This window comes from Lissotriton vulgaris, chromosome 2_1 (assembly GCF_964263255.1).
Source record: "Lissotriton vulgaris chromosome 2_1, aLisVul1.2, whole genome shotgun sequence".
Taxonomy (NCBI): Eukaryota; Metazoa; Chordata; class Amphibia; order Caudata; family Salamandridae; genus Lissotriton; species Lissotriton vulgaris.
This window is the reverse complement of record NC_141687.1, coordinates 1,582,196,343-1,582,221,638: the sequence shown is the minus strand read 5'-3', so window position 1 is coordinate 1,582,221,638 and position 25,296 is coordinate 1,582,196,343. Positions and strand designations below refer to the sequence as shown.

Sequence of the window (25,296 nt, the reverse complement as noted above, 5' to 3'; positions counted from 1 at the left end):
TGTTGGTCTATTAGACACAGAAAGTAGCCTATTGAAAGACTGCATGTATTGTGTTTACATGCAGAACATATAAAAGGTGCTGAAACTCAATTGGAGCAAATCTATGTGGTTGTATTTGTTCCCTCTGCAGTCTGAGTACTAGTTGTATGAAATCAGTGCTACACTATTTGTTAAAAACTATAAAGTATTCAACAGGGGGATAATCAATACCCACGAGTATTGCATATCAGCTACGCCAGCAAGTATTATAATCAGCGGTTTATACTGTAAACAAGGGCAGAATAGAAAGACTATGTGTCTGATGTAATGTAAGTATCACCATAAACAGGAAATGAATCCCATCAACTACTCAATAAAGTGTGCAAAGCAAGACAAAGTATTTACCTCTGGCCTCGTCCTCCCCCCTTGGCTTAGAACGAGGCAAGAGGTACCGACGGAGAGAGCCGGGCCTCCAATTCCTGAGCAGTGGCCATGAGAGGTGAGGTTTGCTCCCAAGAATTATTGGGAAAGAATCCATTAGAGCTGTGAACCGGACAAAGAGACGCAGGAGACATTCCGCGTACAACAATATATCCGGTATCATTTGTGTTGGTGTAAATACTTTGTTTTGCTTTGCACACTTTATTGCAGTAGTGTATTATTAGGTCCTGATGAAAGCCAGTAGAGAATGTCCCTTTGAAATGGCATAAACATGTTGACCACAATACCATCTTTTCCTGGCAGTTATTATGTCAAACTGTCATACACTCCTTTTTAACATTGACACCATGAATGTTTCCTATTAAAATTATTCCTTGTTGTCATGGTAGCCAATTTTAAGTTATAAGCTTGTTTTTTGTTTACACATTTTTCTCACTGCAATTAATATCTCACACCACTTCACCCATTTTTTGGCATTGTATGGTTGGATCTATCGCTGGTGGTCTCGGAGAAGTGGAGAATAACACACGATTCCAACAGGTGTGTCTCCCTATCTGGACCAGTATCTATAAAGAGTCCCAGATGATGATGCTCCGCCATATGGGTGGGCTGATGGGATTCATTTCCTGTTTATGGTGATACTTACATTACATCAGATACTCTGGGGCGTATTACCAACAACTAGCGATAATTATCGCTATGTTGGCTTAGCGGCAATATTTTTATTGCCGAGCTGCGGCGATTTTTATCGCTTAGGAACCTTGCTATTATCAAGGTTTATCTCCTAAGCGATAAAAATCGTCCGAAATGCATGAATATCGCTGAAAAATCCGCGATATTCATGCATTACTGAGCTAATGCTCTTAGCCATGTTATCCACCTACCATTGGATAACATGGCTAAGAACTGCTCTGGGGCAGGTGTTAACTTTTGGAGATATTCGCGCTTAGCGCAAATATCTCCAAAAGTTGGTAATAGGAGATAGCGATGTTAGCGACTGTTTCCAGTCTCTAACATCTTGGCACGCCCACTTTGCATGTCATTAGTGATAAATTTCACTGACATGAAAAGCAGGCCCAAGATGTTCGCTATCTCCTACTAGCTGTCGCTAACTGGTGTTAGCGACAGCTAGGTAATAGGGAGATCATTTTATCTCCGCTTTCTTGGGTTTTAAAGCCAAAAAAGCGGAGATAAACCCCCTCGATAATATGCCCCTCAGTCTTTCTATTCTGGGCTTGTTTACCGTATAGACCGCTGACAGTCCTGTATATTAGTTTCTACAAGTTAAATGGGGGTGTAGACTGACCGTTGGGTCTATAAACATCGATTCCCCTTAGACCCCTCTCCACCTATTTGTTATATATTCTTTTAAGAATCACATATTTGGAAAATTGATTAAGCAGGATATATCCTTGATCCAATGTCCATATCACTTCCTTTTAAGATGATGCTATTACTAACAAGGATGTCAATCATATTTAATACTTTATTGCTGAACTTGGCTACAAAGATATGTGACAAAAACATTAAGTGGCATGTGGATAGATGCATGGATTCTATTATTTGAAGATGTGTGATTTGCATTAGAGGCTCCACCCAATTGCTTCTTGTACAAATTGGAATATTTGGGGCACGTGAGAACCATCTCAATTAATAATCACAATCCTTGGCAGGGTGAACCACAAAAGTCCACTAAATAAACATGTGATTAATTCTTTTATAGTTTGGTACAAAAGCAGTCAGGTTTAACTTTGAGGCAATGTGCACAGTATTTATGTAGCACTCAAACAGTATTACAGCAGAAACACAACACAACAAAAATCCCAAACCAATTTAAAAACATACAGTAAATCTTAGTAAATAAATTGACACCAAAACAACAAAAATCCAATAAGTTGAACTAGAGATGTGATTTTTTAAAAGTTTGAATCAAATATAGCACCAAAAATCACAAAGCTTCAAGCCTAGTTATCTAGTTGTGCTAGACCAGGTCAAAGGCCAACCACGATGGAGCATTGGTTCGATATGGGACCAGCTTCATTCTGGCGCAAAGTCTACCTTCTGACGTTGAAATTTTATAGGGAAAAGTGGTCATTGATGATTCCTTATCTGGGCAAGGTGCTAGTTTGATCCAAAGCAGACCTCAATGTCAGTGGGCTGCTCAAGAGCAGGGTCTCAGTGTGGTCACTGATGAATGCAGGAATGCACCAAGTGGGAAAAGTCTGAAGTCTATTCCCAGGAAGACCCCAACGTCAATGTGTTGCTGCTCAATGTTCGTCCAAATGAATCCCTTGATGTACAGACTTGGAAACATTTATGGAAGTCAGATCCTCTTTAGCAGGGCCAAGATGAATCTTACTGGTAATTTGATATTGATGACTTTGACGCAACTGCAGCCCTAGTCTCCCAATGCTTCTCTGAGGACAAGGTTGGGAAAAATGTTTCTTAGTCCCAGCATTTGTACTTTGGTCTAGGGCAGGGGTCTCCAAACCAATCCTGGAGGGCCAGATCCATGCCAGATTTTTTGGATATCCCAATTGAGATACATGTAGTAATTTTAAAAATCTGGCATGGATCCGGCCCTCCAGGACCGGTTTGGAGACCCCTGGTCTAGGGGAGTCCTCTAACACCAGCACTTATGACCAACAATAACAGGTTCAGCTAAAGAAGGTAATATTCTGAAGAAACAGTATGCAAATGAAGGTCATTTTCAACATGTGTATTGTATTCTGATAAGATCACCCTAAATTTTGGATGGCACAATGTCACTGGGATGCAAATGTTTCTTTTCAGGTGTTTTAGTCTGATTTGTTTATTGAACTGAACCAGTATGAATAATTCCTGAATGCACTGATCTGCTGCACAAAAAGAGGTGTTCTAATAACATGGAGCTTTTTGGTAATCCTATATATGGACCTGGTACATCCTGATGACTTTGTGAGTAAGAGTGATTACAAAGCAGCAGCACAGTCAACAGCTTTGTCTAGTTTTTTAAAGGCTCTGATCGTATTTATATAAATAGCCATCTCAGCAGGTATACTTCTTGTAGGACTACTTGTGAATCACGAGGCAGCTCCATAAATGGCCTCCAATGTTGCTGTGTCTTGGCCAATGGTGTGATGGAATGGCATCCTTTACCACATCCGCCTAAATAAGTTGGAAACACTCAAACATTTGGGACCTTTAAACCTATGAGGTAGGGCCTAGAGTGTCAATTCCATTTAAGCTAATTCTTTCACTAAGAGCCTTATGTCACACATTCACAAAAGTGCTTAATATTACATAAAAATATTTATTTTTGGAGGAGGAAAATTATTTTGACTCATAAAAGACCTTTTGTGATCCTTTCTAATTGCCAATAGAAGGGGTAGTGAAAGGGACATCTCCATTCTGTTTCCAAGTCAGAAAGAAGTTTATCGATTGCAGTTGCAAACCATTGATGAGCTACTGACTCCTGAGTAGGAGTAGTAACAGATTCACAAAGGGGAAGAGGTCTCCTTAGGACCCCTTTTCCTTTGGGAATCATATTGACAACATCAGGAAGAGAAGGCAGTGGTCCTCCCTGAAGTACTCCAAAACTGAAAACCTTTCTTTTTAAAGCATCACTGGTAGCTTTAAGGAACATCTTGCGAGACTGTTACTGCGAATTACACTCAAGCAGTCAGTCTCTCCGCATCTTCGATCCCTGCACTGGTTGCCAGTTGCCAGCAGAATAAAGTTTAAAGCACTAACGTTGGCATTTAGATCCCTGCATGGCTCCTGCCCAGAATACTTGAAAAACCGCCTCCCCAGATACTCCCAAACCCGTGCATTGCGGTCCAATCGTCATGTTCAACTGACAGTCCCACGCACGAAAAATGCCCGACTAGGTGGTCGGACCTTTTCGGCTAACGCCTCCGCTCTGTGGAATACCTTGCCACAAGAAATTCAACAGGCTCCTTCCGAATCCTGTTTTAAGTCTCTGCTAAAAACGTGGCTCTTTATCCAACCCCGCTAGCTTTCCTATCATTAGACCCAGGTCATCTGTGTTCTATTAGCGCCGGGACACCTCCCCGCGAGGTAGCTGTTGCGCTATACAAAATCCAGTATTATTATTATTATTATCTTCTTAAATGTCTTCTTTAAAAAATATTTTCCATTTGGAATTGAGTTGTGGGTATGGTGGTGTGATCTCTCTTTCAGAAACTGGTCCTAGGAGGCTTGTGTCCGGTCCAGGGAGGACCTGGATTTGGCAGTTCGGGCTAGACTGTTCCCATGAGAGGCACAGGGTCACAACTGATTTGCATATGGCCAGGTCTAAACTGGGGTGGCATGGTGAGCAAAAGAATGATGGATTTAACCCAGATCTCTTGACTAGGGGTGAATGTTTTGATTGGTTCTGCATTCCGTCCATCAATTGTATCTCACAGCCAACCACCAAACATTTCAAATTGCCACCTTAATTCATATGAATTAAGGAGGGCGTTTCAGTGTTTTGTGAACAACCTAATAGTACATAGGTTGGTTTGCAAAATACTGTTCCGTTCATAAAAGTCTGTGCACAATTTCAACCAATGTTTGCAAATTGAATAATAATCTTAAAGGACCCTAACTTGTTTAACCACATGGATGCTGCCCCGATTTCCCTCCTGTGCTGAACATTCCTTAACTGGGTGTGGTCGTGACGGAACAATTCCGTCATCAGCACAGCTCAACCGTGACTGATGACGGAATGGTTCCGTCACAAGCATCGAAGGGGTTAAGGAGGAGGATGCCAATTGTGTTCACTTCTTGTTTACAGTTCAACTTGAAGGTAAGTGCCTGTTGAAATTGGCATAAAGCCTAATAATACCAATGAAGGCTGTTTAGGCAGTAGCCAGGTAAATAGTGAAGCTTCTCTGCCATTCACATGACTACTGGCCAAGTAAACACTTAAGTGTATTTGATATTTTGAAGGCCACCTGGCAATGGTACATAATGTCAGCAATTTAGCCAGCATCAGGTTAAATAGTGAAATTACTTTAATATTTGAATGACCATTGGCCACATGATTTCTGCTCTTTTGCAAGCAGCCAGGTAAAGTGTACCTTTCTTTGTTGGTCAAAGAGTGCATAGTCTTTGCTGTTTGGCCAGTGTCTGAGTAAATAGCAAAGTTTCCTTGCAACTTGCATGGCTCCAGGTCAAACTGCTAGAATCTCTTCCATTTAGTCAGTGGTTTGGTACACAGTAAAGTTTGTCCGCTATTTGCAAGGCTGATGGACAAATAATAAATGTTTCTACATTTAGTCAGCATCTGGGCAAATAGAAGAGAATATTCAATATTTAATAGGCGGCTGGCTAAAAAGTCATCACCTTAAATCAAATTGATATACATTTCAAAAAGTTGAAACAAATCAATTAATTGTAACAATATTTTCGATGGGGTTCTATTTTGGGACCCAGCCTCCATTATATTTACTCCTGTTTTCTGTACTTTTGGCTGTAGTAACTTTAGTGCAGTTTGTGAACTGTAATTGGAAACGAATGCAGGAGCACACTGCTTCACCTCCCAGCGGGATCGCCCCTGAGCATTGTGGTCAACGCGGTTCACCAAGCGTGTGTGCTTTTAGGAAAGTCTCGAGTAATTACACAGTTGTGCTGGCCATCTGTGGACACGCGTTTCTGGATCTTTATCCGTCATCAGCAGAGATTAGACATCAAGTATTTGGGGTTGCAGAGCAAGCTGCCAAAATGTTCTCGGGTCACAGTACCTCTCAAGGCATGCAGGTGCATCTCCACGAGCTCATCAGCTCAACAGGCTTGAGGGAGCCTTTTAAACAGGAAACCAATGCGGGAGCACACTGCTTCACCTCCCAGCGGGATCGCCCCTGAGCATTGTGTTCAATGCGGTTCACCAAGCGTGTGTGCTTTTAGGAAAGTCTAGAGTAATTACACAGTTGTGCTGGCCATCTCCGGACACGTGTTTCTGGATCTTTATCCGTCATCAGCAGAGATTAGGCATCAAGTATTCGGGGTTGCTGAGCAGGCTGCCAAAATGTTCTCGGGTCACAGTACCTCTCAAGGCGGGCAGGTGCATCTCCACGAGCTTGTCAGCTCAACAGGCTCGAGGGAGCCTTTTAAACAGGAAACCAATGCGGGAGTACACTGCTTCACCTCCCAGCGGGATCGCCCCTGAGCATTGTGGTCTCGTGTCTAGAGATACTGGAAATGTCGAGTACTTACTTGCACCAACCTTGGTGAATTACTCACAAACTTTTTCCCATCTCTTCGAGTCACACGCACTACATATACCAGAATGCAGAGGGGCGATCCGGCGGAGAGGCTAGCAGTGTGCTCCCATCGTTGATTCCTGTTATATGGCTCCTGTGAGCCCACAAGCTGACGAGCTTTTGGAGATGCACCTGCGCGCCTGAGAGACAGCGAGGCCTGTGACGGTTGTTTGGCGGCCTTCTCTGCCACCCCAGAACTTTTCTCTACTGATGAGGGATACTATCCCCAAACACGAGCCATGTCTCGTGTCTAGAAATACTGGAAATATCAAGTACTTACTTGCACCAACCTTGGTGAAACACTCACAAACTTTTTCCCAGCTCTTTGAGTCACACGCACTGCATATACCAGAATGCAGAGGGGCGATCCGGCGGAGAGGCTAGCAGTGTGCTCCCATCATTGATTCCTGTTATAGGGCTCCCGTGAGCCCCCAAGATGACAAGCTTTTGGAGACACACCTGCGCCTGAGAGGCAGCGAGGCCTATGACGGTTGTTTGGCGGCCTTCTCTGTCATCCCAGAACTTTTCTCTACTGATGAGGGATACTATCCCAAAACACGAGCCATGTCTCGTGTCTAGAGATACTGGCAGCGAGGCCTGTGACGGTTGTTTGGCGGCCTTCTCTGCCACCCCAGAACTTTTCTCTACTGATGAGGGATACTATCCTGAAACACGAGCCATGTCTCGTGTCTAGAGATACTGGAAATATCGAGTACTTACTTGCACCAACCTTGGTGAAACACTCACAAACTTTTTCCCAGCTCTTCGAGTCACACGCACTGCATATACCAGAATGCAGAGGGGCAATCCGGCGGAGAGGCTAGCTGTGTGCTCCCATCGTTGATTCCTGTGAACTGTAATTGACTTACTCAGTATGGCCCCCAAGAAATGAGTCGAAACACCTTCCAGACAAATCAGAAGCTCTTCACACATCCACTCCAGTCCAAGTGAAGAGAGAAAGTTGTCAAAGGCCATTAACAAATTCATCATAGCTATCAAAGAAAGAGTCTCCAGTCTGCAGTAGCTAATAGCTAATCCCTGAATTAATTGAAGGCTGTCTCTGTCCCAAACAAAAGAGGAAAGCATCACTGATATGGATCTAGATGGTCGTTCTTCTCTGAGTGAGCCTGCACTACCCAGCTAAGAAAATCCTTCAATTGGTGGAGGTTTTCTGTATGTTTTGGATATAGAGAGGGATGGGACAGTGCTGTTTGATAGGGTACAAGTGAGAACCCTCGCCCCAAATTAGGATGGGTCACTGCATGAGTTGTTGCTGTTAAGACAGGGAAAGAGCCATCTTGCCTACAAGTCAGTTGTATGGCTTTTAGCCATTTTTGTACATTCAGTTAAAATGGGTTCTTTACGTTGGAATGCAGGAGGTAGATTCTTAGCTTCTTCCAACTTAAGACTGTCCAAAATGACATGGTGGAAGTTTGATAATTCTTTAATCTTCCTGCTGGAAAAAAAGTTGAATGCTTCTGTTTGGTCTTGAGAACCTTCAACCTCTAACATTAGTTCTTTACAAGAAAAAAACTTTGGGTTAGACATAAGATTTATTAGAGGATGCGAATGAAAGAAGAAAGAATTGTGTTGCATTGCATGCCATTTCTTTTATAAGTAGAGGAAGGCGTTCAATAAGAAGCTGCTTTGTTCTGTCTTGTGAGGCGTTCTAAAGAGAATCAACCCTACTGCATCGTTCTCAATAATGTTAAGGAGTGGTGGAAATAGGAAGCGTTCGTACAGACAGAAGGGCCAGGATGGTTAGGGGCATACAAATTACATCATTTTCCTGGAATTCTTGCAAATTGCGCAACCCCATTGGTGTAATAAGTTCCTATGTTAGAGCACATCAGAAACTTGATGTAAACAATTTCATATGTGATTGGAATATTGAGGTAAGGTGTACTTGGGAGGAGGGTCTCTATTAATTTTGAAGGAAGCAACAAAATGTAGTAGAAAAGGGTATGACCATGAGAGGTGGAGGAGCATTGCCCCACTGCTTTGAGAGCAGTGAAAAGGAAAAATAAAACTGAACTTTATCTATTATTTTTCTTTTCTGTTCCTAGGTGCGAGGGGCAGTGCTGTCTAGAGCAGGCACCAGGGGGAAGGGTGTTTTCTGTCACAAAGTGTACATAATGCACACTTTGCATCTTCCCCACTAGGCTGTAATACACAGCCTGGTGAGCAACATGTGCAGGATCCCTGTCCCCATCTGAGGGCCAAACCACTGCGCTCAGACCAATCACAGTGCTGCATTGCAGCACTGTGATTGGCTAGGTGAACCAATTACAACACTGCATTGCAGCATTTTGATTGCCTTAAGAAACCAAGGTGCTTCCTGATACAGAAGATAGGCAGTGGCAGTGACGCGATTTCAGAAGTTTTCTTCCTGTTTTTTATATTTTCTACCCCCTATATCTCCCCACCCCCGCTTCCGTTCCCTATCAGCCCCCTCTAGCCCAGGATATGGGAAGAGATTCCATCATTTTAATATGCACACCTTTAATGAAATGTATGTCTTAACAATGGCCTAAGGCTGGGTTAAATTTGATCTGTCACATCATGCATCAAGCACCGGACAGGGCATTTGTTAGGCAAGTTATGGCTTGTATACCTTATCAAATATGTTATCTTCCCAAGTGGCCCGGTTAGACCCACAGTAATATTACCACCATTCTAATAAGTCTTTCAATTCCTGTTTTTAAAGTTAAACTTTGTGCCTAATGATCTGAACTACTCCATTGTCATTGAACATCTCCACAATCACTACATATAGTTAATTTTATTCTAGCTAAAGATTATTTTGCATTTTTCTTAAGCAAAATTCTTGTACATGGTTTGATACATTATTATTGCAAGAAATTTCAATAAATCATTTTATTTTTCTATGTAATAAGCACAACACTGTAAGACTTTGTATACTTAGTATGTAATATAGAACATAGGATTCAGTGGAGAAGATTATTTACTTATAACATAATTTAGTCAAAAAGTCATGATGAAATATACCAGTATTTGGATGTAATTGCTAGGGACAGAGTGAAGGAGAAGGACATTGTAGACTAAGTATATTAGGTTGCAGAAGCCTTCTGATTCGTAGATGTACAAATACAGGTTGTTATCTACTTGAAATGTCTTCTAGCAGTAGTTGTTTTTTCAATACAGAGTTAAGGTTCAGCAGTGAAGTCAATGCAAATGTAACATTTGCTGTAGCTTTTCGGTAGAATGGGCCAAGTATGTAGAATGCACATGCTCGGAGACAGAAAAATGAGGGGCATATTTACTAGAGAAGTGACGGAGCATGGTGTTAGCCTCCTTAGCTTAATGTCATGCTCCACCACTTCTGAAACTCAGGGCTGCACCATATTTACAACACTATGGTGCAGCCCTACGTTTCCTCCTGCGCTGGTGCTAAACTTAGCAGCCTAGCACCAACAAGGACAACCCCTACACCATAATGCAAGGGTGTCTGTGATCAGGGGAGGATTGTTCATGTCCAGGAAGGTATACATTCCTGCACATAAAGAATCTTTAAGTGGCGTTTTGAAACTTCTATGTGTGCTGCTGAATGCAGCACACATAAATGTTGCAATACGCCATTCTTTTTTTATGTTGACAATCATTTTGCTGTTTCTATTATATTATACTTTAATCTGCAGTGATTTTTAAACATAGAGTAACTGCTCCCTGTTCCAGTTCTGTTTAAGTACCACTGCGGTGAACATGCCCCTTGGTGCCCTTAGATAAGTACCAAGGGGTACCTACTGCACATTTTTCAGAGTGAGCCTATTTCTGCCCCTGGACCCCATCCCCCATGGCACTGCTTTATTTTCTGGGGGAAGGGGGCACGTGGTATCAGGCCACAGGGAGCCAATATCACGGGGTCCGACACATTTTGCAGAACTAGGGGGCCACGTGGCCCCCTCCCAGGCAACTTTCAGCCCGGGACCCTATCCCTCGGGCATGCACTGTGAAAGGTGGGTGCCCTGGTGCCCAGGGCACACACCACAGTGTTGTTTGGGGGTTGCAGGGGGAATAGCAAGGCCCCTGTGGCCCCAGCTGACTCCCCACATACAGCAGAAGCTGGTTTTGCTCCCACCCACAGGGAGCAGTGCTCCAATCCACAGGGAGCAGCTCCTAATGCTGCTCCCTGTGGGGGGATTTTTTGTTCTGTTTCCTGCCCCACATCACTGCTGGCAGGCAAACTGTTCAAATGTACGCTCCCATTGGAAGGGAGCATTTTTTATGCTCCCGCCATCCAGGAGCAGACTTGGTGTAAGCTCGCTCTTGGCAGGAGATTTAAAAATACTCCTGCCAAGCTAGAGCAAACGCAGATTTACCTCACATGCCGGTGCTGTCAGGGACACTACTATATACCAGGAGTAGGCTCCCCTGGACATAGCATCTGAGTCGGGCCTGGGGGAAGGGGTCTCTGGAGCCATTATTGTCTCAGGGATTGGGCCATGCAGCTCCCTCCCCTCAAGTATTAGGCCCCATAGTCAGACTCTCCGGGGGCCTGTTTAGACTCAGGGAGTGGGTACTCATGGCTACTGTCCCCATTTTCTTAAAGTTAGGCACAAAGGGTGGGCTTACCAAGATTCTCGAAGCTTAGGATGGGGCCAGGTGGCCCCCTCCTCATATAAATGAAGTTTTGATCCAGGATCGGCTCCTTGGACCTTTTGGATGTTCACTGAAGGGAGCAACACTACCCACTCACCATTTTCACAAATTTCAGCCTAAGGGGAGTACTCACAAGGCTTTTGAAGGCTCAGGGAGGGGGGCCGTGCAGCCCCCTCCCTGCATGAAATCAGTCTTGTGGTAAGCTTCCCAGGGCATTAGTTATTTAAGTGCAGCCTGGCTGCCATTTCTTTTTATCTTGCAAGAGTCTCACAGAGTTGCAGCATTTTTTGCCATTTTCCTTTCTTTTTTGGTCCCAAGGGGAGTCCCTCTGACTCCCCCTTGCTAGCTATGGGCCAGGGTATCCCTACCCTGCCCCCATATCTATTTAATTGTTTTTTTTACTCCAGGACAGGGGACTAAGCCCCTGAGTACAGTAATCACTGCCAGCAACATTTTTCTCATGTTGCTGATAGGTAATCGGAGCTCTTGTGTCAGTCTGCCTCCAGCAGGAGTGAGATGGCCTAATGGAAATAAAGCTCCCTGGTCAATCACAGTGCTCAATTTTTAAATTGGGGCTCCGGCAAGATTCTCTCAAGAATATTGCAGATCTTACTACCTAAATGTACAATTATTTTTTACCCTAAATGTATCGAAAGCTGCTGAACAGATTTACACCAAATCACAAAAAACACCATCTGCACACCAATATCTAGCTTCCTGACGAATTTGGTGCAATTTTGTTCAGCAGTTTGTGCTGTAGTTCATCTGAAAGGAGTCAATGGAAAATGCATAAGGATTTGGGGTTTTGTGACCTTTTTTTCCCAGCCCCCGCTTGACAGATCACCCTAAAACATTTCAGGGAGGAGCTGAGGTGGATAAACTTTTTTTTGGGACAGTTTTGTGAAGATTCGTCATAAGGGGCAAAAGTTATTAGTAAACCAAAAAATGCTCTTTCTGTGGAAAAGCAGATGTAACTATAACTCGTAGTGGTGACCATTGTTCGGATCATGTTTCCAAAGGAAAACCACTTTTTGTTTGCTAATTAATTTGGCGACGCCACCTCAGCTCCTTCCTTTTGACCTATTAAGTGGGTGCAGACAAAAAGAGGGGTGCCAAAGTATGTTTTCCCCATTCATTTTTCCATAGGAAAATTGAACAGCGATACCACAAAAACTGCTGAATGGATTTAAACCAAATTTGACAGAAAGCTAGATCTTGGTCCAGCGAGTGTGATTTTTGTCATTTGGTATAAATCTGTTCAGTAGTTTTTGAACACTTAAGGCTAAATGCAGTCATGATGCTGACTTAATGAGCGTGTATACTGTTGTACCATTAGTCATTTTATTTCAATTTCTATCTTTGCCTTGGTATTTTTATTCTCTACTTTCATTGATTCCTGTTTATTTCCAATTCTTTTCAGTTGATTGTCATGTGTATTGTATTTGACATGCTTTAAGTCAAGGTGGATGTAACTTTGAGCCTGGTAGCCCTGTAGTATTACTTGTGGTGTACTTTTGTGCATTGAAGCTTCCCTTTTGTACTTGTCAGTATAGTTATGGTCATATATTAGCATGCTCTGTGGCTTCCTTTGATCTTCCTCTTGCCACACACCCTTTGGAGGAAACATTTAACATTTTTGGTTCTTTACACTTGCCCGTCCATATTTCTTTGTACCTTGGGGTATTTTTGTGTGTAATATTCTGCACAAGTTGCAGCCTGTTGCTTATGTGTATATTTGGCAATTACCAAATATACATTTTGTTTGTGACTGGGGCCTCATGTCACAGGGAGTCATTTGAAATATGTGGTATATGGTTGGAAGTGGTGACCTATTTAACGTGTTGATAAAGTAAAGAGAGGATGGGCTTCTTTCTCTCTTCAGAACAGAATGCTCAATGTAAAATGCATTCAGTGACTTTCCAGAGATGTAGTGACCAAAAAGGGATGAGTAACACTTGGAAAGTGTACATTCTACCAAGACAAAGATTAAGCAGTTACCACACACCATCAGGCTGTGCTGTTTAAAAAATAAACAGATAGGGAAAATTTGTGACATGAGTATTAGCGACGCAGTCAATATGTACCACGTAGCCCCGGTCAAAAGTACCAAAGTAAATTTATTTTCTTTTTTTTGGTTTTTCAAAGTTTCAAAGACACAAGGGCAAACCAAGGACTGTCACGACAGTGATAACATGAGTACAATATCTACACATATACAAAAATACAAATATACAATATTTACAATAGGAGTGAAGCAAGGCTAATGAAAGCAAATGAACAAAAATGACACACAAATAGCAATGCATCAATACAATATTCACAAATTAATTGAATTAATAAACAGTGAAAAGGTTCGTGCAATAAGCAAAGGACAACCAGTCCGTGGGGATGTAAAACCAAGGGACAGGCGGGAACAGATGGAATGGGACGCCTGCCTGCCTGACAACACTGCGGTACAGTATTTATGTTGGGTTGCACAGCTGTTCGTATTGGTATGTTGCCCACCGCGCGGTGCAAAACTCGGGGGGGAACGGCTCACATTGTCACGGTGTTTAAAAGGCTTCGTGAAAAGGTGTCTAGTTTCGTGCACCGATTTGGGGGCCAGAGGGCGGTATCTCCGTGGCCCGGAACTCGTTCAGCAGGAGTGAATCTCTTATCCGTCGAGTCAACGTCCAGTCAATGACCCCAACACGAACACCTGGTGAACCACAGAATACTCCAACTCTTGGCGAATTACCGACACCGAGGCACACCTTTTGCCACGTGCAGACTTATTGTTCCCAGTCCCCGTCCTGAAGAGAACCCTAAATTCCCGGGTTCGAAACGCGTCGACACCTCCATCCTGCGGTCACGCATAAGGGTGCATCTAGGAAAAGAAATTGTCTAACACCTGAGTTCCTAGCTGTGCAACCCAACATAAATACTGTACCGCACTGTTTATTAATTCAATTAATTTGTGAATATTGTATTGATGCATTGCTATTTGTGTGTCATTTTTGTTCATTTGCTTTCATTAGCCTTGCTTCACTCCTATTGTAAATATTGTATATTTGTATTTTTGTATATGTGTAGATATTGTACTCATGTTATCACTGTCGTGACAGTCCTTGGTTTGCCCTTGTGTCTTTAAAACTTTGAAAAACCAAAAAAAAGAAAATAAATTTACTTTGGTACTTTTGACCGGGGCTACGTGGTACATATTGACTGCGTCGCTAATACTCATGTCACAAATTTTCCCTATCTAGCCATTTTTTCTGTTGACTCTATTGTTGAGATCCGGGCTGGGTAGACGTAGGATCCAAAACCTTATTTGTTTCTCATTAAAAAATAAACAGAGCAGTCCAAATTCAAGCTACCAAAACAATTAATTTCATTTAAAAAAAACAAGCCTTTAATCCTGGCATTTCCTTATACAAATCCGCTGGCTAGGCCTGCTTAATCAACAAAAAAAGAAAAAGTACTGCAATTGTCAGATCGCATTGGGTTGTTAAAACCTAGACCATTTAGACATTGGGGGGGAATATGTACAATGAAGTGGAGGAGTGTGTTGTTAGCCTCCTTGGCTTAATGACACGCTCCGCCACCTCGGAAACGCAAGGCTGCACCATATTTACAAGAACGTGGTGCAGTCTTGCGTTTCCCCCTGCAATGGCGCTAGATTTAACAACTTAGCGCCAACGCAGGCACCCTTGCACCTTGTGCAGCACCATGTGTGCTGCACAAGGCAGCACACATGGAAAAATCAAAAACAAGGAGAAATAATTAATTTCTCCTCATTTTGCCAACTTAAGACCTCCTTTGTACGCCATTCTTGTACATAGAGGGCAGCATCAAATACAATGGGTGATGTGGTGGAACGTCCACCACAACACCCACTGCACGTTCCTTTCACGCTAAGTTAGCGTGAAAGGATGCTTTATGTACAAGGCACTGTTAAGCCACGTTAAATGGCTTAATGCTGCCTTGTACATAAGGCAAGGCCCCTATCGCCACAGGAACGTCACAAAAAGTGACGTTACAGTGGCGATAGGAGCTTGTACATATGCTCCTGAGTGAATCTGAGCGCCGCATTCTCAATCTGCTGGCCTTTAGAAAGGCCTTGAAAACGTGGCTTTACAATCAATAACTGGTATGTCCCCTGTTTCCTTATCTCTCTTTTCAGCCACGGGTCAGAAAGCGCCGGGACACTCCTTGGAGTAGCCGTGCGCTATATAAGACACCCATTAACATTAACATTAACATCTGGAAACCCTAATTCCAAGACCTACCCAGTAAGTGTGTCATGGGCCACAGTATAAGGGAGGAAATGGGCTACCATGGACAGTTGTTTCAATTATATAATGCCACAACATTCACCGTTCGATGGGCCCCTCAGCACTTTGGGCCCTGGTGTCACTGCACCTGATGCACCAATGGAAACTACAACCCCTGGGCCAGCATAGTTGACCTAAGTCTAGGGTCTTGAGTTAGAGTTTGCCAGATATGGTACTCCATTTTGGTCTATATACTGCAGCAGATTTACAAGCCCCTTGCTACACTTTTGCTCCGCCATCGCGTCACTTTTTGTGATGCAGTGGCTGCGTAAAAAATGCACCACATTGCAGCACATTTACAACGTGACACATCTAGGGAGATGCGTCACCTTGTAAAGCCCTGCGCCACATTATACCTGGATTAGGTATAATGTATGCAGGGTGAATTTTCTTATGCAGGAAAGTCTTGTAGAAAAGACACAGTGAAATCTACAAAATGTCACTGCGCCACTTCTAGGATGACACTGCGTCAAAACCCTAAGCCTGCTTGGAGCAGGCGTAAGGAGTGATGCAGTGTATTGGAAATAGGCCTCCCCGTGCATTGCTGGAAATGCATCAAGCTTGCGACACAACTCCAGCAATGCTTGACTTTTGCGCCAAACGATGTGTCAGAATTTGTGACGCATCTTTCAATCCTTGTGCCAATGTGCACCTTTTTGTAAATAGGCAGATACATAGTGGAGCAAGGGTTTCTCATTCAGGCTCAGGAAAACTGACGCATCTGTACAGATGCGTCAGTTACTTGTAAATCTGCCCCACTGTCTCCATATTACAAGTGCATTATATTCTATGGCACTTAATATGGCAGATGGCATATCAGTCGCATTTGTGATAGGTATCCCATCCACCAAACACTAAATCATTCCCTGTATCACAATATATAAGCACAGAGCTGATAATAAGGATTGCGGTGAGTAGGCGGCTGCCTGACCTCACCAACAGTCACTGGGGGTAAAAAACGCTTGGTGTGACACTCTAGGAAAGAATTAAGTATCGATTTTAAAAAGCGATTTTAAGCCATTTTAAAAACTGTTTCAACTGCCTATTTTGCACATTTACCTTGACAAACAACTGTACTTGCCGACCTGTACTTCATTTGCCTCCCGCCTCGGTCCCCGCAGCTGATTTCTGTTTGTGTGGAGGGTGTGGAGACCGGCCACTAGAACGCGGAGGGTGTTTTCCAGCAGCGGAGGGGGCGGAGCCGGTTCTGACCCTCACACGCCATAAAATCAATGTGTCCGCGTGCGCGCCGCGGACACGTGCAGTGGGCATGCCGCTGGCGCGCCGAAGGCGCGCCAAAGACAAGCCCGTCTGCGCCCATCCGTGCTTGACTGGGACCAGGGGCCAGAACCCCTGCTCCCAGCAGAGCCAACCTTTGGAATACTCTAACTTACCCCAGATCAACCCTGACCGACCTGAACACACATACCCAACACAGCCACTCGCACTGTATCAAGGCCTCACCCGAACTCACAGAAGGACCATTCACCTGTTTGAAATGCAAATGGAGCAGCCTAATTGACCACAGAACTCGCATACAACATAGGAAAAAACAGCTCAAGAATTAAATGTTTATATTTTAATGCCAGATCAGTAACAAAACACTCTCTGGAGATCTGGGACACTATCAACGAATCGAATGCCGACCTAGTATTCATCACTGAAACTTGGTTAAGTGACAATAACTGCCCTGACATTGCCACCACCCTCCCTCCAAGATACAAAACATACGCCAGGACAGGGAGGAGAGGAGGGGGACTCGCCATTATATTTAAGGACATCTTCAACTGTCTCCCCATAACAACTGCTCTGTACGATGAACACAAACTACTAGCTTTTCAAGTATCCAAAGACAATCACACCCTACTAGGAGGAGCTGTAGTTTACAATCCCCCAGGCCATCATGCAGACTTTAGGCTACTCTCACAAATTTTCTCCGCTTGCCTCAAATACAAAAAGTTCATGATAATTGGAGATTTCAATATTCATTTTGAAAAATCCGACAATCAAGCCGCCACAACCCTAAACAATGACATTTCCATCCTCCAGCTTAAACAGTGGATTCAAGGACCCACACATAGTGCTGGCCACACATTGGATCTACTGTTCACCAACATAGATACCACCTCGATTGAGGAGATTAAACCAGCAACATGGACAGATCCTTCCCTAATCTCCTTCTCGTTTGCCCAAACCTCACTACCCGCTCGACCATCTCCATCAACGCCAGAATTTTATAGACCCTGGAAACTTGTCACCCCATAAGTCTTCAAACTCTACTGGCCTGCAAACACCATTCCTGAACCCCCCTGGCACCCCATGTACAAACACTATTGCTCTAAACCTCAAAACTGAGATTAGCAATACGCTGGACCTATGCACCCCTAAAATCAAATCTAAATCATCTAAAAGAGTTATTTCTCAAAAATGGTATACCCCAGAAATTAAAACTCGAAAAAGAAACTGTAAAAACATGAAGCATACCTGGAGAATGTCCCATTCAGATACGGACAAACTAACCTATAAGGCTGAGCTCAGAGGGTACTATAAAAAATGCAAAAAAACAACACTATGCACAAAGAATAAACGAAAACGGCAATTCTGCCAAAGAATTATATAAAATCATAAACGAACTGTGCAAACCCAACTGCCTGTCCCAAGCACTACACCCTTCAATTGGGAACTGCGAAATGATCAGTAACTATTTTACAGATAAAATAGAGGAAATATATGCCACATTTAACACTAACAACAGCACAAAAGAATCCACTTCCTCCCCCAAAAACCTTGCTAACTTAAATAACTTCACCCCAATAACAGAAGATGAAGTTGCCAGCACCATGCTGGAAATCAAATCTGGATCACCCTTGATCCTTGCCCTCATTTTATCTTTAGACAGCTCATACCTATCCTAATCCCTGCCATCACAAAACTTTTCAACAAATCTTTAGAAACAGCCGTCTTCCCGGAGATATGGAAACAAGCCATAGTCACCCCACTGCTAAAAAAAAGCAGGCTCGAACGTAACAAACCCAGTCAACTACAGACCCTTCTCCCATCTTCCCTATCTCTCTAAAGTGCTGGAGAAACTGATCAACAGACAGCTGTCTAAATACTTAGAGGACAACAACCTATTGGAACCAACTCAAACAGGGTTCAGAGCCATCAACAGCACAGAAGTTACATTACTGGCTGTCACGGACAGCATTGGAAATTCCCTGGACCAGGGCGAAGCTGTGGCCCTGATCCTATTAGACTTGTCGGCAGCGTTTGACACAGTCTCCATCACCTCCTACTAGAAAATTTGCAAGAAAAAGGGATAAACGGGAAAGCGCTTGAATGGATTGGCTCTTTTCTACAGAACAGAACACAAACGGTACAACTAGGAGCCTTCTTATCCAAGCCCAAGCAACTCAAATGCGGGGTCCCGAAGGGAGCATCCCTCAGCCCCACATTGTTCAATGCCTATGTATCACCATTGGCACAAATTGGAGCACGGTGGGGTCTGGGGGTATGCTCCTATGCGGACGGCCTGCAACTCATAATTACGCTGGGCAAGGGGCATGAAGACAGCAAACTGAGACTCAACAACTGCCTATCGGAAATGGCCACATGGATGGCAGATCACCGCCTCAAACTAAATGCAGACGAAACCAAGATTCTACTGTTCGGTGAAGCAAAACACATATGGGGCAATTCATGGTGGCCCGCCATGCTGGGAGATGCCCCGGCACCGAAGCACTCTGCCAAAAACCTAGGCATCACAATTAACGACACACTATCCATGCAGGCCCACATTCGAACTCTATGTGGGAAAAGCTTTGCCACTCTAAAACTTCTGAGAAGGCTCTTTCCATGGATCCCCCAGAAAGCAAGAAGTGAGTCACACAGGCCCTACTGGTCAGCAGGCTGGACTACGGCAATACACTTTTTGTAGGCATGCCAGACTACCTATTTCAACGACTACAGGTAGGTAGTGCAGAACGCTGCAGCTAAGCTAAGCTACTATGCAGCAAAGGCAAATACAGCTCCGCCAAAGAATGCCTAAAACAACTTCACTGGCTGCCCATGCGCCAAAGAGCCTGCTTCAAGCTCATAGGTCATGCCCACAGGACACTCAATAACAAAGGACCCACTATTCTTCAAAATAGACTACACTTCTACTCCCCCACCAGACCACTAAGATCACACCACCTTGCTCTTGCCAAAACAAAGAAAATAAAAAAGACCAAAGCAGGAGGACGCACCTTCTCCTCCCTGGCTGCACGACATTGTAATGAACTCCCAGTGGAACTCAGGTTAACCAATAATTACAACATCTTTAGAAAAAAACTTAAAGAATGATTCTTGACATCTGGTCAACCCAGCTCCCACCTGCTACCATAGTTCTCAGCGCTGTGACATCCCTCAGGATAAATGTCGTGCTCTACAAATAAATAAATAAATAAATAAGGCACCTCTTTATTCTCTGCTCTTCGAACTGTTGTGTAGGTGATGAGTAGTTGGATATGTACAATCCGTGACTGACATGTTTGTCCGCCCGATTCACAAAGAGGCTCCACAATCCTGGCGGAGTCTCCGCACTGGGGACGGAATTGAAGAAATCCAGACATGAAATGCGGACCCCCCGCCATGACTGCAGACGTCGTTTGTGAATTGGCCCTCTGTCAGGGGCATAACAAACGCCCACGCAGCCCCCGCGGTGCGGGGGCCCCACTCTCTTAAGTAAATGAAGGGGGCCCCAGGCCCCCTCAACTCTTCTGAGAGCTGTGACAGAGGCTTGTGCTAAAACAAGCCTCTCTTCCTCTAAAGCAGGTGCAGGCTGTCTGCAGCCACTCTGAACCCCTCCCGCTGACTGAAGAGAAACAATGTAACAACGTACATTGTTTCTCTTCAGTCAGAGTGTGTGAGGCCCGGACAGAGGATGGGGGTGGGGGCCCCAGAGAGCAGGAGGCAGCACAGAGCACTGCCGAGGACCCTGACAAGGGTGGTAGTGGGGGCCCCCAGAGAGAGCATTCTCCAGGGCAAAGCTCATATGAGAAGGGATGAGGCAGCAACATGGTGCCCTCAGGTAAGCACTCTTGTTAGAACGCACCATGTGGGCGTCCGCAGGGTGGGAGTAAGGGGGGCCCAAGAAGGGTACAAGGCAGAGAGGAGAAGGGTGCAAGGCAGAGAGGAGATGGGTGCAAGGCAGAGGGGAGAAGGGCGCAAGGTAGAGAGGCGAAGGGTGCAACGCAGAGAGGAGAAGGGTGCAAGGTGGAGGGGAGAAGGGTGCAAGGCGGAGGGGAGAAAGGTGCAAGGTAGAAAGGAGAAGGGTGTACGGCAGAGGGGGGAAGGGTGCAAGGTAGAGAGGAGAAGGGTGCAAGGCAGAGAGGAGATGGGTGCAAGGCAGAGAGGAGATGGGTGCAAGACAGAGAGGAGATGGGTGCAAGGCGAAGGGGAGAAGGGTGCAAGGCGGAGGGGAGAAAGGTGCAAGGCGGAGGGGAGAAAGGTGCAAGGTAGAGAGATGGGTGCAAGGTAAAAAGGAGATGGGTGCAAGGCAGAGAGGAGATGGGTGCAAGGCAGAGGAGAGAAGAGTGCAAGGAGGAGGGGAGACGGGTGCGAGGGGAAGGGGAGAAGGGTGCAAGGCGGAGGAGAGAAAGGTGCAAGGCAGAGGGGAGAAGAGTGCACGGGGAGGGGAGAAGGGTGCAAGGCAGAGGGGAGAAGGGTGCAAGGTAGGGAGGAGAAGGGTGCAAGGCAGAGGGGAGAAGGTGCAAGGGGGAGGGGAGAAGGGTGCAAGGCAGAGGGGAGAAGGGTGCAAGGCAGAGGGGAGAAAGATGCAAGGTAGAGGGGAGAAGGGTGCAAGATAGAGAGGAGAAGGGTGCAAGGCAGAGGAAAGAAGGGTGCAAGGTAGAGAGGAGAAGGGTGTAAGACAGAGGGGAGAAGAGTGCAAGGGGGAGGGGAAAAGGGTGCAAGGCAGAGAGGAGAAGGGTGCAAGGCAGAGGGCCGGGGGAGATGGGAGAATGGTGCAAGGTAGAAAAAGGTGCAAGGCAGAGGGGGAGAAGGATGCAAGGAGGAGGGGGAGAAGAGTGCAAGGGGGAGGGCGAGAAGGGTACAAGGTAAAGAGAAGAAGGGAGCAAGCGGGATTTTGATGAAGTTAAAAATGTGCCCCCCCTGGAAACATTTCTGCGGATGCCCATGGAAGTGCACAGTACTTTGTGAGAGAGAGTGGAGAGAGAGAGAGAGTGGAGAGAGAGAGTGGAGAGAGAGAGAGACTGGAGAGAGAGAGTGGAGAGAAAGAGAGAGTGGAACGAGAGAGAGTGGAGAGAGACAGTGGAGAGAGAGAGAGAGAGAGAGAGAGAGAGAGAGAGAGAGAAGAGAGAGATTAGAGAGAGAGGGTGGAGAGAGAGAGTGGAGAGAGACAGTGGGGGGAGAGAGTGGAGAGAGAGACAGTGGAGAGAGAGTGGAGAGAGAGTGGAGAGAGTGGAGGGAGACAGTGGAGAGAGAGTGGGGAGATAGAGAGTGGAGAGAGAGAGTAGAAAGAGAGTGGAGAGAGAGAGGGAAGAGAGAGTGGATAGAATAGAGAGAGAGTGGAGGGAGAGAGTGGAGAGAGTGGATAGAGGGAGTGGAGAGAGAGTGGAGGGAGAGTGGAGAGAGAGCGAGAGTGGAGAGAGAATAGCGACATTGGAGAGATGGAGAGAGAGTGAAGAGAGAGTGGAGAGAGAGAGTGGCGAGAGTGGAGAGAGAGAGTGGAGAGATTGGAGACATTGGAGAGAGAGTAGAGAGAGAGAGAAGAGTGAGAGAGTGGAGAGAGAGTGGAGAGAGAGTGGAGAGAGAGTGGAGAGAGAGAGAGAGTGGAGAGAGAGAGTGTGTGGAGAGAGAATGGAGAGAGAGTGGAGAGAGTGGAGAGAGAGAGGAGAGAGAAAAGAGAGAGAAAAGAGAGAGTGGAGAGAGAGAGAATAGAGAGTGGAGAGAGAGTAGAGAGAGATTGGAGAGAGAGAGAGTGGGGAAAGAGAGAGAGAGAGTGGGAGAGTGGAGAGAGAGTAGAGAGAGAGAGAGAAGGGAGAGAGAGAGTGGGGGAGAGCGGAGGGAGACAGTGGAGTGAGAGAGTGGAGAGAGAGTAGTGAGAGAGAAAGTGGAGAGAGAGACAGTGGAGAGATAGACAGTGGAGAGAGAGACAGTGGAGATAGAGTGGACAGAGTTAAGAGAGAGAATGGAGAGAGAGAGATAGGGTGGAAAGAGAGTAGAGACTGACTGACAGAGAGAGACAGTGGAGAGAGAGTGGAGGGAGTGGAGGGAGACAGTGGAGAGAGAGTGGAGAGAGTGGGGAGATAGAGAGTTGAGAGAGAGAGTAGAGAGAGAGTGGAGAGAGAGAGAGTGGAGAGAGAGTGGATAGAGTAGAGAGAGAGTGGAGGGAGAGAGTGGAGAGAGAGTGGCGAGAGAGAGTGGAGAGAGAGTGGAGAGAGAGTGAGAGAGAGTGGAGAGAGAATAGAGACAGTGGAGAGAGAATAGAGACAGTGGAGAGACAGTGGAGAGTGAGACAGTGGAGAGAGAGTGGAGAGATAAAGTGGAGAGAGAGAGAGTGGCAAGAGTGGAGAGAGAGTGGAGAGAGAGAGAGGAGAGATTGGAGACATTGGAGAGAGAGTAGAGAGAGAGAGAGAAGAGTGAGAGAGTGGAGAGAGAATGGAGAGAGAGTGGAGAGAGAGAGCGAGAGTGGAGAGAGAATGGAGAGAGAGTGGAGAGAGTGGAGAGAGAGGGGCGAGAGAGAGAGGAGAGAGAGTGGAGAGAGAGAAAAGAGAGAGTGGAGAGAGAGAGAGAATAGAGAGTGGAGAGAGAGTGGAAAGAGAGAGAGAAGGGAGAGAGAGAGTGGGGGAGAGTGGAGCGAGACAGTGGAGTGAGAGAGTGGAGAGAGAGTAGAGAGAGAGAAAGTGGAGAGAGAGACAGTGGAGAGATAGACAGTGGAGAGAGAGACAGTGGAGATAGAGTGGACAGAGTTGAGAGAGAGAATGGAGAGAGAGAGATAGGGTGGAAAGAGAGTAGAGACTGACTGACAGAGAGAGCCAGTGAAGAGAGAGTGGAGAGAGAGTAGAGAGAGAGAAAGTGGAGAGAGAGACAGTGGAGAGAGACCCAGTGGAGATAGAGTGGACAGAGTTGAGAGAGAGAATGGAGAGAGAGAGATAGAGTGGAAGGAGAGTAGAGACTGACTGACTCAGAGACTGAATACTGACTGACCGAGAGACTGACTGGCTGAGAAACCGACTCAGAGAGAGAGAGACTGCCTGACTGAGAGAGAGAGACTGACTGACTGACAGACTGACAGAAAGAGAGAGATAGAGAGAGTGACAGAGAGAGAGAGACCAACTGACTGACAGACTGACAGAGAGAGAGAGACTGACTGACAGAGAGAGACTGAATGACAGAGAGAGAGAGACTGACTGACTGAGAGAGAGAGAGAGAGAGACTGACTCACTGAGAGAGAGAGAGAAAGAGAGACGGACTGTGATGGAATTGGGGTCACAGTGTATATGAAGCTATGCAATGCCTCTGATTGCTATTGTCTACTAATCCCAGCCTACTGATGGCAGGGGCCCTGTAATGAATGGACCACCACCTATGACAGCCTGTTGACAGACTAAGCCCAACCTTAGACTCCACCATCCAGTGTTACTTATAAGGGCTGCATTGGTGACAGTGGCGTAACAACAACCCAGGCATCCCCTGCAGTATGGCGGGTCGCTGGCCTGAGAGCTCTAGACTGGCACGGAGAATGGGAGGAGGGCCCCCTCCATGTATTTTGCAGGGGGCCCCCTCAAGTTTCGCTACGCCACTGCCCTCAGTCTTTATAAAATGAATACCATCTAACTTAAAATGAAGAAATGTTTACATATCAATCAATCAATCAGGGTATTTTAAAGTGCGCTACTAACCCGTGAGGGTCTCAAGGCGCTGGGGCGGGACCAGGTATTGAGGCTCTTCCTGAAGGTTTGAATTCTATATATGTGAATCATGCAGTCTTATAAATGAGAAGGTATATATCGCCGCACATGTGTTTTCTTATTCCTTCATTAATGTTATGTTTGCTGATGATTTCTATATATTCTTGTATTTTCATGAAGTTAATTGTTAATGCATTTTTAGACAGCTCGATACATCCGGTTCCAAACATAGCCCTCTCGTCGTGCCAGGTGGAGTTGATGCCCAAGCCTTGCAGAGGGACGGGCTGTGCAGCCTTCAACCTGACACTGAAAGCTGTGGCGGATTTTGCTCGAGACGGAACTCGTGTCAGCTACATAAAAGCTGAGCCCTTGGAAACAGGCGAATCTTTATGGAAGGGCTACTCGCCAAAGGAAGCAATGGTCTGTTGTGAAACCTACACCTAGATATTTCATTATAGCACTTCATTCCGAAGGGTAGAGCAGAAAAATGAATTTAATGTGATCTGTTTTATTTTCCATTTATTTTTAAGACAATGGCCCTTATTACGAGTAGTCTAGTAATTCTGATGGTCCGTGATAATATTTATAGGTCCCAACGAAATTATAAATTAATTATAAATTCAACCGGCCAACTCTTGGTGAATGAATTTCCAGTCTGAGATTTCCCCTGTTTAAAGTGGCCTCTGTCCTTCGGTGAAATATCGGGGAAACATGCAGGAATCATCCTGATAAGCTTTATTTCTAAATTTGTTCGCCCAAAAATCGTAATTCAGAGTGGGG

The 25,296-nt window shown here is 45.3% G+C and overlaps 1 protein-coding gene across 1 annotated transcript in view; it reads left to right on the top strand.

Annotated features, from left to right (window-relative positions):
- LOC147732932 (von Willebrand factor D and EGF domain-containing protein-like) overlaps positions 1-25,296 on the top strand; it is a 1,979,930-nt gene that overhangs the window by 493,542 nt on the left and 1,461,092 nt on the right. The window contains exon 8 of the mRNA XM_086955141.1: positions 24,719-24,936. Within this exon, the coding sequence (XP_086811267.1) occupies positions 24,719-24,936 (218 nt within the window). The remainder of the gene's footprint in view (positions 1-24,718; positions 24,937-25,296) is intronic.